The 16,223-nt window shown below is 40.2% G+C and overlaps 2 protein-coding genes across 4 annotated transcripts; one reads left to right on the top strand and one right to left on the bottom strand.

Moving 5' to 3' along the window:
- Positions 1-3,187: 3,187 nt before the first annotated feature.
- On the top strand, positions 3,188-12,008 carry LOC126383954 (E3 ubiquitin-protein ligase RING2-A-like). Of its 3 annotated transcripts, none has more exons than XM_050034730.1 (7): positions 3,188-3,459; positions 5,264-5,353; positions 5,813-5,973; positions 6,090-6,314; positions 6,403-6,723; positions 7,263-7,515; positions 8,923-12,008. In XM_050034730.1, the coding sequence occupies exons 2-7, from the start codon at positions 5,276-5,278 to the stop codon at positions 9,076-9,078; spliced, it is 1,194 nt and encodes a 397-aa protein (XP_049890687.1). In that variant the 5' UTR covers positions 3,188-3,459; positions 5,264-5,275; the 3' UTR covers positions 9,079-12,008. The 3 variants fall into 3 exon arrangements, with proteins under 3 accessions (XP_049890687.1, XP_049890688.1, XP_049890686.1); XM_050034731.1 differs by having other exon boundaries at positions 5,252-5,353; positions 6,090-6,305; XM_050034729.1 differs by having other exon boundaries at positions 5,252-5,353.
- A 21-nt stretch (positions 12,009-12,029) lies between these two features.
- rps18 (ribosomal protein S18) lies at positions 12,030-16,185 on the bottom strand. Its single transcript, XM_050034774.1, has 6 exons — positions 16,054-16,185; positions 14,809-14,907; positions 14,484-14,570; positions 14,092-14,193; positions 13,489-13,580; positions 12,030-12,153 (listed from the first exon to the last, which is right to left on the bottom strand). Exons 1-6 carry the CDS (start codon positions 16,054-16,056, stop codon positions 12,078-12,080), a joined length of 459 nt encoding a protein of 152 aa, XP_049890731.1. The 5' UTR covers positions 16,057-16,185; the 3' UTR covers positions 12,030-12,077.
- Positions 16,186-16,223: the final 38 nt, after the last annotated feature.

The raw sequence follows: 16,223 nt of genomic DNA, 5'->3' as shown, positions 1-16,223 counted from the left end.
TTGTTGTTCCTCATCACATGACACACGGTGCACGTTGCTGTATTCCAAAAGATTATCTTTGTTTATCTCACAGCATCTGAACGACCCCTAAGCCACTCCTACGTTGTCTTGGCTGCATGCTTATGGTCCTCCTCCTGTTGAAAGGTGAACCTTCGGCCCAGTCTGAGGTCCTGAGCATTCTGGACCAGGTTTTTCATTACGGATCTCTCTATACTTTGCCCCATTCAGCTTTCCCGCAACCCTGACCAGACCCCCAGTCCCTGTCGCTAAAAAACACCCCCACAGCATAATGCTGCCTCCACCTTGCTTCACTGTTGGGATTTTATTGGGCAGGTGATGTCTGGTTTCCTCGAGACATGAAGCTCAGAATTTAGGCTGAACAGTTAGTTTCATCGGACCAGAGAATCTTGTTTTGCAGTCTGAGAGTCTTTCACTGAGGAGAGGCTGGCCACTCAGCCATAAAGTCCAGTGGTCCAGGTGGAGTGTTGCAGTGATGGTTGTTCTTGTGGAAGTTTCTCCACACAGGATCTCTGTAGCTCAGCCAGAGTAATCATCAGCTTCTTGGTCACATCTTTTACCACCCACCACAAAATGTAAACATGAGCCAATGGAGCCTATCCCAGCTGACACTGGGCGAGAGGCAGGGTACACCCTGGACAGGTTGCCAGACTATCACAGAGCTGACACATAGAGACAGACAACCATTCACACTCACATTCACACCTATGGACAATTTAGAGGAGTCACCAATTAACCTATCCCCAACCTGCATGTCTTTGGACAGTGGGAGGAAGCCGGAGTACCCGGAGAAAACCCACGCTGATACAGGGAGAACATGCAAATTCTGCACAGAAGGGCTCCCTCCTGGGATTGAACCAGGAAACCTCATGCTGTGAGGCGACCACTACACCACCATGCCACCCTCGTCGTACAGAACAGATCAACATAAGAAAATTTACAGTGCTCCATATGACAAAATGGTACAAACAGAGAGACAGAGAGAGATGCAGGACCGACAGTAATGACAGTAGCTTACAACATTAATTTAAGTAGTAACATTATAATAATATTTACAGCTATCTTGAGTAACTGGGTCATGGTTTTTGGAAAGAGACATTGCTGTTAAGTTTTTCAAATGCATTTTCAAGTTCACTTCTGCTGCTTACTCATTAAAGGCAATCATGCCTCAATGAAAGAATTTCAGTTGTCATTTGAAACAGTTCAGCATGTCCTAACGACAAATGAGTGTCATTAAGATGTCAGGTTGTGGTTATCATCAATACAATTGATTTTTGCTTGAGGCAGAACAACCTGCCAAAGGCTGCACCTGCAGCAAGAGCTCTCACCTTTCCTCCAGGTTAATTAGTCATTAGTCATCTTACATGTCTTCCTTTTTTTCACTTGTACATTTGCTTGTTCATATCAGTAGGAAGCAGTGTTTTTAATATTGAGGTTAACTGTGTGACATCATATATGACATTTTTGCCAACTAACAGCACAGGTGTTTTTTGAAAAGTGCTGTAACTCTATTTATCTGTCTGTGATGGAAAAAGTACATATCTTTTATTTAAGTACACAATTGTATAATGTCACAATGTAGAAATACTCCAAGTACCCCAATACTCCTGTGAGTGAAAGTCAGGCATTTAGAATGGTCTTTCAGTAAAAGTACATAAGTTTTATAAGCATCAAAATATATTTGAAGTACCAAAGGTAAAAGTAATTATTATGCAAAATTACCCTTCAGGCGGCAGTGACTTAACCCATAGGGACTTGGCTTGGGAACCAGAGGGGTGCTGGTTCAAGTCCCCCTCTGGACCAAGCATGGAGTGTGGACTGGTAGCTGGAGAGGTGCCAGTTTGCCTCCTGGGCACTGCCAAGATTCCCTTGAGCAATGTACCAAACCCTCAACTGCTCAGGCCGCAGGAATGAGCCCTAAAATCTGGAAATGAGTTAGCATATTAGCACTCCTGTTTCCCTTGTCTCAGTCAGAGTGTTTTTTGAATGTGTGTTTGGTTGGATGCCTAATATAAGTTATTAACACAAGCTTAAGACACTTGCATGTTTTGGTCTATGACATAAAATGTGTTAGGAAATACCCCACTCATGATTTTTGAAGCCTGTATGAGTCTTAAAAAAGGCGTTTGCTAAGAAGTGGCTCAATGACACTACAGAGCGTTATCACACCGACCACAGCTTTACAGTCTTGTTGTGGTGGTAACATTAAGTCACGCGACCATGGTTTAAATAGTCAATAGTCTAACGTTAGTTTTTTACTTCTGACAGTTGCATTTAGGCTTCAAAAGTCATAAAAGTGGTGTTCATTAGTGAAGATTCTCTTACTTAACAAAACATGTAAGTATCTTTTTTTTTTTTTTTTGCAATAATCCAAAGTCCAATAGAAAACTTCCACTGGCTTTTTGACGAGGGAACCAAGGCCACGCAAACTTCTGCATTAGCTTACAAAAAAAGTCATCCTTGGACCACTCTATTAAGTGCATGTGTACGTATTTCGGGCCTGCATGTAGTGTGTAACATTGTATGTATTTATTTTATTTGCACACACTAAAAACTGCATAAAATCTGGTGAGTAAAATAGAAAAAATAAGAAATACATCAGGAGATGTCAAAAAGCCTCCAGCTTATACAAACGGATCTCCCCTCAACTTGAGGAGGAAAAACAGACAATGATTAAAATAAAGGGGGGAGAAAAGCTCATGAAAGAACTAAACTGGCATTCACTGAAAATACAACAAAAGATAAATGACAACAGGAAGCACGCTGAGCTGTCGGTTAAAAATAATTTGAATAAAAACAAGAAACACAATGCAGACGGGCAAAAAACATGCAGCAAAACGTGAAAAAAACAACAACATAGTGGAAAAACTGAATTTCCCCTCAGGGATTAAAATATATATTCTTTCTCTCTTCTTTCCCCTTCTTTTCAGAATAATATATATATAAATGAATTATAATAACTTTTGCATTAATGCGTCTGTCACTTTCATGTTGCAGCTGTTGGAGTTTAAGTGTAAAGTGGCATAAAACTGACACACTCAAGTAAAGTACAAGTACCTGAAAATCTGTAATTGTTTTCTGTTGTAATGTGCCGACATGCCGCTAAGGGTCACTGTCGCTGAGAAAGGGGCGATGCGTCTGCCGAGCAGCCGGGGAAACGCGAATTGTTCCGGGGAGACGAAGAAGAAAGATGGCCACAGCTAGCGATAGCTTGTAGCTGGGGCTCGAAAAATGCTGCGCTCTTAATGTGTTTTTTTTGTCCTCTTTCGTCTTCAAGCGAGACACAGCCATAACTAAAAACACTCTGCCGGCTGCGTAAGAATATAATCACCAGAGTGTGTTATTAGAGTGATTTATTTACTAGTTTTGGGCGGCTGTGTTTGTGTTTGTGTAGGGGGGAAGGGGTCTCCTCAGGTCAGCAGTCCGTCAGTTTAACGTCAGGTGAGTCTCTAGTTTGATTTCCTGCCTGCCCTTCAGTCTAATTTAAAGCTCCCATCGAGGATAAATAATATATTGCTATTAACTTCTAAATCTTGCACACAAATACAACTTTGCAAACTTCTTTACTGATAGAAACGGCTGTGACGAATCTCTGTTTTGTCGCTGCAGGAAGTTTGCTGTTGAGTGTGTTAACGTAAACCGTTATCGCTGTTACGTATATGAACCATCTTCCATTAAAAAAACGATTGGTACTTTCAAAAGTAAGGCCTGAGATTGACCATGCAGCATTATGAGTAGCTCGTGTGTGTGTTATTGGATACAATGCTGGGAAAAAAAATAATTTTCTATGGAGTACCCTGTTTATTTTAGTCACTTTACACGGCAGGTTAGTGTTTCCACCCAGACCTAATGACAGGGGTTCTAAATGATTCCCTTTCTTTTAGTGTCAGGATTATATATAAATATATTCTGAAAATGTCAATTTACAAAAGCGATGATGAACAGCCTGAGATGTCTTAAGATAAATTAGTGAAATCTCAACAGTAGGCTATGTCTTAGTGTTTCAACATTCAGTCAGTCTACTACTCACTGTCATTACATGTGCATTTTTCCATACATTTCCACTCCTATTTAGTAATGCTGGTATAACCACACCAAACTAAAGTGCAAGCTGTCGATGAATCAGTTTAAGTCATCCCCTGCCTTACAAACAATTTTCAAAAGTTTTGGCAGTTCCTTAAATAGAGGGTTTCACCAATACTGTTATATGATACAAGTCTGATACAGATTCTTTTGTACTGAACCTGCTGATTGACAATACTTTGCATAAGGTTTAATATCTTAAAATGTGACCATAATAAGGAATCATAATTTTGCAGAGAGCTGTATTCTGGTCGGGTTGAAAAAGCCCCATAAGGAGCACTTAACATGAAGTATGATACTCACTTTTTAACCTGCTCCTGAAACCTGACACATTTTAGACTTCATAAGTACATCAATATTAGATGTGCAAAGTCATCCATTGGGCCGGATTGGACCTTGTGGCCAATGTTAAACACCCCTGCTTTATGAAATGTTGTTCTCCCTCCTTTTTAATGCCACAAAGCCAGTGGTGAAAGAAGTACTCAGTATTTTTATTAACTAATAGTAGCAATATTACAGTGTAAAAATACTCTTTCACAAGTTATAGTCTTGCACTCAAAATCTTTCTTCTGTACAGAAGTATTAACATCAAAATCTAAAATATTTAGTTGTCTGGCTTTTAAATCATGAGCCTTGCCTCCCTGTGCTGTTGTCCTGTTGTCTTTTAAATCTGTCTTTGCATTTCTACTGTGTTGTTTCTATGGTCTCTGTGTCTTTTTTTATGGTCTTTATGCTCCTCCTGTGTTGTTTTTATGATTTTTTTTATTGTACAACACTTTGGTCAACTAATGATGTTTTTAAATGTGCTTTATAAATAAATATGGATTGGACTGAAGTATCAGTATAAAAAGTATTTATAATGCAGTGGCCCTTTTCAGAATCATACATATTATATAACTGGATTGTAATTAGTGAATGCGTCAAGAATTATTGACTGAGACTACAGCAGGTTAGCTAAGAATAAGCATTGCTTTTCACCCCTGACCTTACTGACTGTTCAGTGTTAGAGAACTTCAATAGATTTTGAGGTCATGTCTGTGTTTGGTATGATGTATAGGGGCTGAAGGTCCTCACAGGTACGAGTGTACAGTTTTCATGTGTGTGTGTGTGTGTGTGTGTGTGTGTGTTCTCTCTCTCTCTCGTGGCCCAGTGAGGATCGTAGGAACCAGTCGTCATGGCTGCTCCGGTGAACATCCAAACGCCCACCAAAACCTGGGAGCTAAGTCTGTATGAGCTACACAGGAGCCCTCAGGTAAAACATTTGTGTGTGTGTGTGTGTGTGTGTGTGTGTGTGTGTGTGTGCGCGTGTGTGTGTGTGTGTGCGCGTGTGCAATTACAATTTACAAATTGCCACAATTTTTAAAAGCAATGACGAACACAAAATATATCAGCAGATACATCATTGAGTTTGAATGTTTGTCATCAATCCATTTTTAGTATAGAACAGAACAGCACAGAATGAATGTGAGAAAAACGCTCCTGTATTTGTCTTCAGTCTCTTCCAGCGTCCCAGTGATCGATGGATCTTAAATTTCACCATTTCCATCATGAAAATCAGCCTAATATGATTTCTGTGATCCTTCTTTCTTTCACAGGATTTGGTCCAAAAATACATCTGTCATTGTTGTATTAGGCTCAACATAAAACGAGGTAACAGTGAACAGTAGATGTCCTCATAGGTACAATAATAAACGTGTGTGTTTGTCTTTAGCTGGCGATCATGGATGGGACAGAGGTGGCGGTGTCTCCTCGCTCCCTGCACAGCGAGCTGATGTGTCCCATCTGTCTGGACATGCTGAAGAACACCATGACGACCAAAGAGTGTCTGCACCGTTTCTGCTCTGACTGCATCGTCACTGCGCTGCGATCAGGGTGAGCACAGCACAGCATTAACTCGCCGTCATTTGTTCTTTGGATGAATCAGCTACTTGAATCACCAGAGTCAAAGCTGACAACAATGTGCTTGTTTTGTCCTCCTCCCTCCCCAGGAACAAAGAATGTCCAACCTGCAGGAAGAAGCTGGTCTCCAGGCGTTCGCTTCGCCGAGATTCAAACTTTGACGCGCTGATCTCGAAGATATACCCCAGCCGGGACGAGTACGAGGCCCACCAACGCCGCGTCCTGGAGCGACTCAACAGGCTGCACAACAAGGAGGCACTGAGCTCCAGCATCGAGGAGGGGCTCCGACAGCAGGCCCGCTACAGGTCTGAGAGGTGGGGGAGGAGAGGGGCAGACGGCTTGGGGTCGCTTGCAGATTGTTAACATATTAACCAGAAATTTGTGTTTGCATCCACCCTGCAGGAACCACCGGGTGAAGAAGCCGGCTCAAGAGAGTGACAACACCACCTTCAGTGGTGGGGAAGATAACGGTGATGCCCGCTCACACCTGTCTCATGACTCTGCCCCCTCCCACACCATTCACCCCTCTGGTCAGACCCCCTCAGAGGCTGGGCCAAGCCGCAAGCGTCCGCGGGCATCAGACGACGGCTCGGGGCCTGAGGCAGACAGTGGCAGCCCCACGCCTCCGCTGAGACGCCACAAAGAGGGGCCGGCATCAGAGATTGAGCTGGTGTTAAGACCACACCCAGAGCTGGTCCAAGCCCAGGACTACAGCCAGACCAGGTCAGACTGGATGCTGTTAAATTCATATTATATGTCAATTAATTATAGCTGCAGAATCTAAACATTTAATAGAATCCACAATGTTGACACAGAGACACATACACTGAACCTTATATACCAGGTTTTACCTATAACAGACAGAAAAAGCCCATTAGAATATATCAAAAAAGTGTCTTTGTACTTATGGGTCATAAAGGCACATTTTGAAATGAAGATTACTTTAGTGGCAACTCCACAAATTAGGGGGAATTTAGGATTTCTACTTTTAGCTCGAGAACTACCCAAACTGATACCTTTGAAACCAAGAATTTGGTCTAAATCAGTCATTCAATTCTGAGTTGTTGATAAAGTCATGAGTACAGTTTGTTTGCAATACATTTAAAACCCTGCTCCGATAAGAAATGGCCTTTAACTTTGATTTAAAGCAAATTAAAAGCAGGTGAACAGTAAATGTGTGCTGTGTGAGTCCCCTTAAATCAAGAGCCCATATGAATGTCTTTCCTTTATTTTCCCTGATTTCTCTTCAAATGTTCTTCCAGATATGTGAAGACGACAGCCAACGCCACAGTGGACCATCTGTCTAAATACCTCGCTCTACGCATTGCCCTGGAGGACAGACAGACCAACGGAGAGACAGAGGACAGAAGAAGAGAGGAGGGGGCAGGACAGGAAATGGAGGCAGGAGGTGGAGAAGCTGGAGGACCAGCAGGAAGTGGAGAGGGGTGCAGTCTGAGCAGCATCAGTGAGAAACAGTACACCATCTACATCATGACAAGAGGAGGACAGTTCTCTGTGAGTGACACAACCAAAACACTTCAACTGATTTGTTTGAAAATGTCCATCACAACTGCCACATGATTGGCTGATTAGCTATTTGCGTTAACAAGCAGTTGAACAGGTGTACCTAATAAAGTGGCCTGTGAGTCTATAGTGGAGTAATGGTGTCCTGACGCCATACACAGGGACTAGCTGTGATTTCTCACTCTCTCTTATTGTTAATGTTTACTACAGTCATTTTGCTGTTTGTTGCCACTTATCAAGAAAATATAAGTTGTTGTCATGTCATAGCCTTGTTATATTTATCTTTTGATAAAAAAAAATTGATTTTATGCCCTAAATGTCAATTTTTCTCTGTGGTATGATATTATTGATATTTTTATTGACATTTTTCAAGGTAATGAGTCAAAGTTTGAAATTTAAGTGTTGTGACAACACTGATTTCCAGTGGCTTGCCCTGCACCACCACGATGGCCAGGGCGGGCCCTGGGAATCGGCAGTATAGGCGAATGCTAAGGGCACCATCATCCATGGGGGTGCCACTAATGGGGGAAGAAAAAAAAATCAAATACTATTACCACTGTTATTTTGAAATACTACATAAGGCCACAGCAACATAACTACATAGCAAAACCTAAATAAAAGAGTGGCCTTTGTCTAGGTTCCTGCTGCCCCTCCCCAGCTCCTTACACTTTACCTGCTCTCTGGGGGAGATGGACGAGTTATCTGACGTCACGTGAACTCTGAAACACGCTGTATCATTATCATGTCAAAACAAAAAAAGGCCTCTGATGCCTACTCAACTACCACTATACTACTGAGAGGAGTGGATGTGGAAAGAAAGAACATGAAATCAGCAGGAGGAGAGCTAGTTAAGTTAGCTGTTAGCAGTCAGCAGCTAGTTATAGTTACCTCTGAGCAGCCGGTGGCTGCAACAAACAGCTTGCAGAGGTTGCATTGATTTAAATTGTAAAGCTTTCAAACTCTTAAGCAAGAATAAGTATTGGGCGAAAGTAAATTATAACGTTCTCATGATGTGTTCACTGTAATCTTGTAAAATGTAGCTTTTGGTGAGAAACCGGCACTGGCACTGACAACTGCTTTTCATTGCATTAAGCGAAGCACGAGCACACCACACACTGCTGCACTCCAACTGTCCAGGGCTGATATTCACACAAATAACACTGCTCTGTTCAGGTCACATTTTCTTCTTACCTGTTGCTGTATCTCTCAGAGTTTTCAGATATGTGTGCCTCCAGCTCAGTACAATCATGGTAAATGGAATTGGCTGTGGCGCTCTGGAAATGATGCAATGTTTCTCTATTTTACAGATACACTGAAGAAATTGTTCATATAAAATCTGTGTTGTGTGAATTTTAATATCCTTTGCCTATCTCCTTTCCTTCTGTCCTTCCCTCTCAGACGCTGAACGGCTCTCTGACTCTGGAGTTGGTCAATGAGAAATACTGGAAGGTGAGGAAGCCTCTGGAGCTTTACTACGCTCTCACCAAGAGCCAACAACAACAACCACCTCCTCAACCACCACAGAAGTCTCCTCCTGTACAGAGGGTGGGATGATTCCGAGCAGAGTGCTGCTCTGCTCCAACCACACGTTCTTCTGAAGGTGGAATTTCAGTTGCTGCAATCTCACAGCTTATTATCAGCATATCTTTGTTTTTTTAACTTACTGGCATTAAAAGAGTCTTACTGACCTGATTTCTGAAGAGGGATTTATAAGCTACCTTGATAAATTACCCACCTTCATTTATCAGGGACATTTGGAACTCACTGTGGCCGATGGACCTGGAGATTACAAGCCGGACTTTTTCCTTTGTTTTCTCCTGATATGAAGCTTCTGCAACTCGTTGGCTTCTGTTTTTCCATCAGTTTGAATATTTTATTACTTAAAAAAAATTAATAACTTCACACAATTAAAGAGACAAAGCTGTTCAATGTCAAGAGAGAAGATATCTGAAATTATTTATTATGGGTGCCAAAATGAGAACTAAGTTTCCGCTGTAATTCCAAATTGGATTGTTTTCCAAATGCTTACTTGTCTAATTTTTAGGGCTGCCCCTGACTAAGAATTTTCCTGTCCTGTCCTTCAGCTTCTCAAAATGATCCCACACTTTGGATTTCCTGCCCGACATGTTATTAAGTAGCCTGTGTTCGACTAAGTTTGGTTGACTATTAAGGGGCAGCCCTACTAGTTTATGTACGTCTTTTTGCAAAATTGAATATTAAAATTGACAAACTATATTAAGGTAATTAATACCTGTGGTGGTCAGTTCTAGCCAGGAAAAGAAAGAAAGATGTAAAGTTAGATATGATAAGAAATTCTCATGGTCAGTCAAAATTACGAGGTTTTAATTTAGGTCTAAATTAATCAAAATTTTCAAATAGTATCTAAATTTATTGACGGTGTGCCAAAATTATGGTATACTTAAATGTAATTTTGAAAGTAAAAATATGGGGAATGGTGAGATGAGATGGTAAAACCAAAAATTGGTTTCTCATAATTTTGATACAGTAATCCAAATTTTGACCAAACAATTTTGACTTAGAAGAAGTGTTCATTTCATTTAATTCCTTCATTCTTCTCTTTCCTGGCAGAAATAGGCATCCATACATATTTTGTTTGTTTGTTTCTGCTTTCTTTCTGCTTTCATGACTTTAGGTATCTTCCTCTTCTCTAGTAATATCACAGTGAAAATAAGAATAGTAAAGCAAAAAAAAGTTGTCTTCTATAAGTTTCTATAAGTAATTCCATCTAAATTTAATGTCTGAATTAATCTATTTATGAAATATTTGTATAATGTAATTTTTATGAACATGACTGAAGTTCTTTGCTGCTTTGCTGGTCCGCTCTCAGCTGGACCTGTTGATTGCTGCCTTACACAGTCGAAACTTAACTAAAACTTTAGTATTGTTTCATTAAGACACACAGCTGTAACGCGCATAAGCTTCAAGACACAAATGTTCAGTCACTCCCAGTTCTGCCAGTGCATCTATTGATTTTCTAAACTGTTTATCCTGTTAAGGGCTGGAGCCTCTCCCAGCATGCACTGGGGTAGCGCAAGGTGACTACACATTTTAGGAGCAATATCTTAGTTGGTTGAAAGAGGAGATGTCAGGTAGTTTGTTTTCAGAAGCCTCGTTATGAAGAGGATATGAGCAGGTCCTTTGCTTGTTTTATTCCTTTATTGTGTAACTTTAAAGTATGGAAGCCCATCTCTGCAAGTGGGATTAAAAAAATATCCTGTTAAGTTATAATCAAAAACTTTGTCTTAGTATTTCAAAATAATGGGCAGCTTTTCTTGTAATGATGACTTAGTATCTGGGAAACTTAATCAAAATGAATTGGTATGACAATGACTAAGTATTGTTTTTATTTTTTTTCTTCTTAAATACTAAGTCATAATTTTGAGATAAGTTAGTCATTTTTGAGTTTCTTATGACAAATGTATGTTATAGTAATTTGGACGAATTAATTTATTATGACATACTAACTCATTATTTTTTGATAATTTTTTTTTTTTTTTTACAAGTAACTCATTATTTTGAGTTTCTCATTATTTTAACTAACAAATTCATTAGTTTGGAATACTTTAGTACTTAAGTTTTTTTTTAAATCACAATGGCAGAAATGGGCTTCCATACAGGAGCTTCAAGGATGTGTGCAGGTACCTTAAACTTTCCTGCTATATTTTACTATGGTATACACATTTTTTCCATTTATCACCTTAAAAGATGTAGCTTCAACACTCACCTTACCTTGTTGTTTCTCTCCTATAATACACCAAGTGTTTGGTTAGTAAGTTTGCATGAAAATGTTTCCTTAAATTCAGCTCACAGGGTGTTACCGTCTGTTAAAGCCATAACCCTCAGTTGGATCCAACCTGGGTTCTTTACCATTTAGACTTATTTCATTTCTGTCTTTATGCACTTTATTTCTTGCAGCCATGTTTTTCCTAGCTTACCTCAGTTTTTATGAAATATTTGTATATTAAGAATGATGTATGATGATTTCCTTTTCTTCTGTTGTATAATTACAATCTATCCTTCTATCAGCAATGCGGCACAATAAACTAAAAAACGAACACATATGGTATAAAGTGTGCGTGTTTGAAATTGATGCTCTGATCAAGCCAGTTATGAGTAACTGTGCAAGTTGCTTCACAGTAACAGTATCGATGTTGTATTCATCTGTTCCTTTGTCCTTTATTATTTTCAGGTGCCATTAAGCCATTTTGCAAACTGTATTTCTATCTGGGATATCCAAATTTTACATATTTTGTTTAGTAAAGGAGTTTTTTGTGCAGTCAAGTGCACACCTGTGATTACACCCAACAGAGGGTGGTCTTGCTTCATTTTTGACTCATGAGCAGCCCCCCACCTTCATGGAAGGAGCTTATTACATTACCAAATGACCTCTTTAAGATGACTGTATTAAAGTAATATCCAAGAAACCAAGATGCAAAAACTGGTGCAAACCAGTGTTATAAAACAAGTTAAACAGGACCATGAGATTTTTTGTCAACTGTGGTGTTTTATTGAAACAAAGGAGGCAGGGGAGTTTACTTCTTCTTGGACACACCAACGGTGCGACCACGACGGCCAGTGGTCTTTGTGTGCTGACCACGCACACGCAGACTGGAAGGAAAAGAGAAGACAGAGTTAAAATTAGAACCTCAAACATAGCAAAATGTGTCGGGTTTTTTTTTTATTCTGTTAAACAAGCTGTAATAGCTAGAAAAATCTAACAGCACAGCATGAACCAAATACATCAGATGCCTTTTTTCTTCCTGACAGTCATTGACTAATTTAACTCCAATGTAATGCTTTGACAGAACTGGTATCCCAACTCCCAAAATAAGAAAAGCAGCTAGTTCAGCTTTCTGCCTTTGGTTTCAAGTATTTCCAGGACAGGCTCTCTCTGCAATGAATCTCCTCTATTGACCCAGAAATGTGAATCTCCCTGATGTTACACACATGAAATCTTAGCAGTTGCACTGCAAAGCTTCACATTCCCAGAGATACAAACACACTTCAGCTCAGGGAAAAGCTGCACCACGACAGCTAAGATAATTGTACTTTTATACTGGACTTATCGATGGTTGCATTCCTCCGCCAACCAGTCAGGTTGCCTTTTACAGCCATATCTGTCCAGACTATTATGTAGCAATAACAGCAGACAACGCTTCAAACCTGGATGTTGCTGCAGAGATAAACATTTTAAACAAATACTTCACCTACACCTTCCCCCCAGCAGCACAGATGATCTACACAATCAGCTCAGTTTCAAGGTTGAGAACCAAGATTAGTGTCACCAATTCAGTATCTGACCAAATGTCTGCCCTTCTGTCCCTGAGATATGTTGCTGATTAATGGCCAGAAAAGTGTTCTTATGCAGAACATTATGATGTCACAGTGAAGTTGACCTTTTGGATATCAAAGGTCACTGCGCAGCTTAATCATTTTATCCTGTTAGATATGTGTGTGAAATTTTGTCATGATTAGAGTATGAATTCTTGAGTTATGGCAAAAACGTGTTTTGTGAGGTCCAAGTTCTTATCAGCTTATCACTGAGTCCACATGGACGTTTGTGCTAAATTTAAGAAAATTCCCTCCAGGCGTTTGAAATTTCACATTGACAAGAATGGGATGAACATGAGTTCACAGTGACCTTTGACCATCAAAATCTATATCAGTTTAGCCTTGACTCCAGGTGTACGTCTGTGCCAATGTGAAAAAAAATTCCCTCAAGGCACTTTTGAGCTTATCGGGTTTGCCAGAATGGGACGGACAACCCGTACAGACAATGCCTCCAGCACGATGGTGCAAAACTACCGTGGTCAACCATACTAATTTCGTCAAGTAACAGCACAACCACTGGTGAAGAGAACGATTCGATGCAGAGACTTGGTGTTCGTCCCACTTTGGACTAAATAATTGTGTCCAATCTGCAGACTGGATCAAATCTCTTACCCCCAGAAGTGCCTGAGACCACGGTGAGCCCTGATCTTCTTCAGCCTCTCCAGATCTTCTCTCAGCTTGTTGTCCAGACCGTTAGCGAGAACCTGAAACAAGACGCAGCAGCAGTCAGAGGTTTGTCATCTCATACCACAAACAAATGATGCATGTATGGAAGCATGAAATCACATTCCTGCTCTGTATAAACACATCTGGGTATTTATCAGACACATTGCTCAACCATTAACACCACAACATGTAACAGTAAACAAATTATTTAAATTCACTGCATATACTTTCAGCTTCTGTCATTTGTGTCTGACTGACATACAGCTAAAATAGTTATCTGCAAAAATCAGCAGTGAAGAGGCTCAATACATGCGACTGGGAACTGACAGAAAAAACAAACACGACTGAAACTTTTTTTTGCCTTTCTTGTAATTTATCAGTCATACAGCTGTGATGAGACATGTAGTGCCATATGGTGAAATCACTCAAGACTTTATTTTTAACACAACATTACTCTAAAGACAATTTATATTATTTCATCATGGTTTTTGGATTCTTCTGAACTTACAATGACTCAACAGAACAAATGATTTTCTGGCGGTCACCTACCTGGCTGTATTTGCCGTCCTTGACGTCCTTCTGCCTGTTGAGGAACCAGTCAGGGATTTTGTACTGGCGAGGATTCTGCATGATGGTCACAACACGCTCAACCTGAAAAACAAATATGGGCGTTAATTTTCTGGAAAATAAATAAAATGTGATAAAAATTAAAAATTAGAAACACAACCTGATCATGACAGATCATCTTCCTCAGACTTAAACAGTAAACACATGATACAATGTAGCCTCTACAAGTAGTGACCTTTCAAGACCACAACGAAACAAGCAAACCCTGTCTCTGACTGAAAGTTCAGTTTAGAGACTTTAAACTTTAGAAATTAATATAATGCTTTGTTTAGTTTTGTTGTTAGAGCCCTCTACAGACTGCAGCTTCTCCTCACCTCATCATCAGTCAGCTCTCCAGCCCTCTTGTTGAGGTCGATGTCGGCCTTCCTCAGGACAACATGAGCGTAACGTCTGCCAACACCCTGAAACAAGCAGATAGGGATTTTAAATGTCATTTTAGCCCAATAAGCAAGATGAATGTCTAATGCACAAAATAAAACATTTGAGACATGCAATTTCACAGATTAACTGAAAATACATCCATGCTTATATACTGTGAATCAAGAATTACCCATCAGTCTGACACTGAAAATACAAAGAAGCTATAAGTAAATGCACATGACCATCGCACAAAGCGGTGTATTTCAGAGAGGACCTTACCTTGATGGCAGTGATGGCGAAGGCAATCTTCCTCCTACCATCAATGTTCGTGTTGAGAACACGAAGAATGTGCTGGAACTTCTCAGGAATGACCAGAGACTGAGAACAGAGAGCATAAACCTTAGCAACCTTGCGTATCATAGCCAGTTATTGATCACTAATACAAGTTTGAATACCTAATCAAACCAGAGACATTTATGGTAACATGTTGGTGCTATAGCAGTAAATACTTGCACTTATGAATCCTCCCTGGGCAATTTCAACCCTAACTTTAACATGCCAGTTAAATGTGTGATCAAGCAATATGTGACCTGTGAAAGTTGGTTTCACCTAATTTGGAAGCACATTTACCATCAAAAGCTGCTGACAACGGAGGCTTAAAAATTGACCAGATCTGAAGCTGAAGACACTAACTTCATCAACAAGAAAAGCACTGCTACTACTGCTAACATTACCATCTGCAAGACCCAAAAATGAGCCAAAATAAATGCCCCAACATTGAGACTTTGTAAAGCTCTGTAAAATGTTTTTGACATGCATCTTACCAAGGGTTAGAAGTCTGAAAGGAGGTAAAGTGGGTCAGATACTGAAAGTTTAATGTCTGTGCATTTGTAGCTAACACTTTTGGCTCCAGTTAGCAAACCTGCAAGAGCTGTAGCTTCTCTAAACACTAACTTCTGTCAATCTCCAAACCCTTCAAAACGACTCAGACCAATGGAGCTGACTAACCAGCAAATCTAAAACACTGAAGTACTTCAGCTGACCCGGCTACCAGCGCATTTACACCAACAACATAAACTTAGTCTACTAACCTGACTATCCCAACATGCTAAAACCCAGTCGTTGGAAAGCGTGAAGCTAGTTAGCTTTTACAGCTAGCCGCCTTCCATTATGAAGGTTTTTTCAACCTTTAATAACACCGGTAACGTTATAAGCGCTATCCGGTTACAGCTCTGCTAAACCGTGAATAAACAGAACATATGTAACGTTTAAGTATCAACACAGAAAACATTCAACCATTCACGTTAGTTGGCTACAACCAGTCATTACACCTTATCTCAGCGCTGTCTGTAAATTGTGCAAATACGTCCATTTCTGCGACTGATATGCCAACAATTCAACATAACTCCGCTCACACAAACTGTATAAGATTTATTTGTGGTCTGACTTTAAAAATCGAGTGAGATTAAAGCTAGATGATTACGGATTTCCAAACTGCTCCAGGTTAACAGAAAATGTACTCACCATCTTGGAAGTATGTTCCGTGCGAAGAGGAAGTAGCAAGGTTCTCGCGAGAGTTTGTCCCTACTTGCGAGCGGAAGTCAGTCCATCATTTTTATTGTGTCCGACAAGTAACCTAAACACCGGTTAAATGAAACACGCACATATATCTCAGCGTAGACACACGAAATAAA

The sequence above is a fragment of the Epinephelus moara genome, chromosome 22 (assembly GCF_006386435.1).
Source record: "Epinephelus moara isolate mb chromosome 22, YSFRI_EMoa_1.0, whole genome shotgun sequence".
In the NCBI taxonomy this organism is placed as follows: domain Eukaryota; kingdom Metazoa; phylum Chordata; class Actinopteri; order Perciformes; family Serranidae; genus Epinephelus; species Epinephelus moara.
This window is presented reverse-complemented; position numbering and strand designations above follow the sequence as displayed.

Coding starts and splice junctions, on each gene's coding strand:
- LOC126383954 (XM_050034730.1), top strand. CDS start 5,276: ATGGCTGCTCCGGTGAACATCCAAACGCCCACCAAAACCTGGGAGCTA. Junction 6,315..6,402: donor GCCCGCTACAGGTCTGAGAG/GTGGGGGAGGAG, acceptor TCCACCCTGCAG/GAACCACCGGGTGAAGAAGC. Junction 7,516..8,922: donor CAAGAGGAGGACAGTTCTCT/GTGAGTGACACA, acceptor CTTCCCTCTCAG/ACGCTGAACGGCTCTCTGAC.
- rps18 (XM_050034774.1), bottom strand. Junction 14,571..14,808: donor TCGCCATCACTGCCATCAAG/GTAAGGTCCTCT, acceptor TGCTTGTTTCAG/GGTGTTGGCAGACGTTACGC. Junction 14,194..14,483: donor GAGAGCTGACTGATGATGAG/GTGAGGAGAAGC, acceptor TTTGTTTTTCAG/GTTGAGCGTGTTGTGACCAT.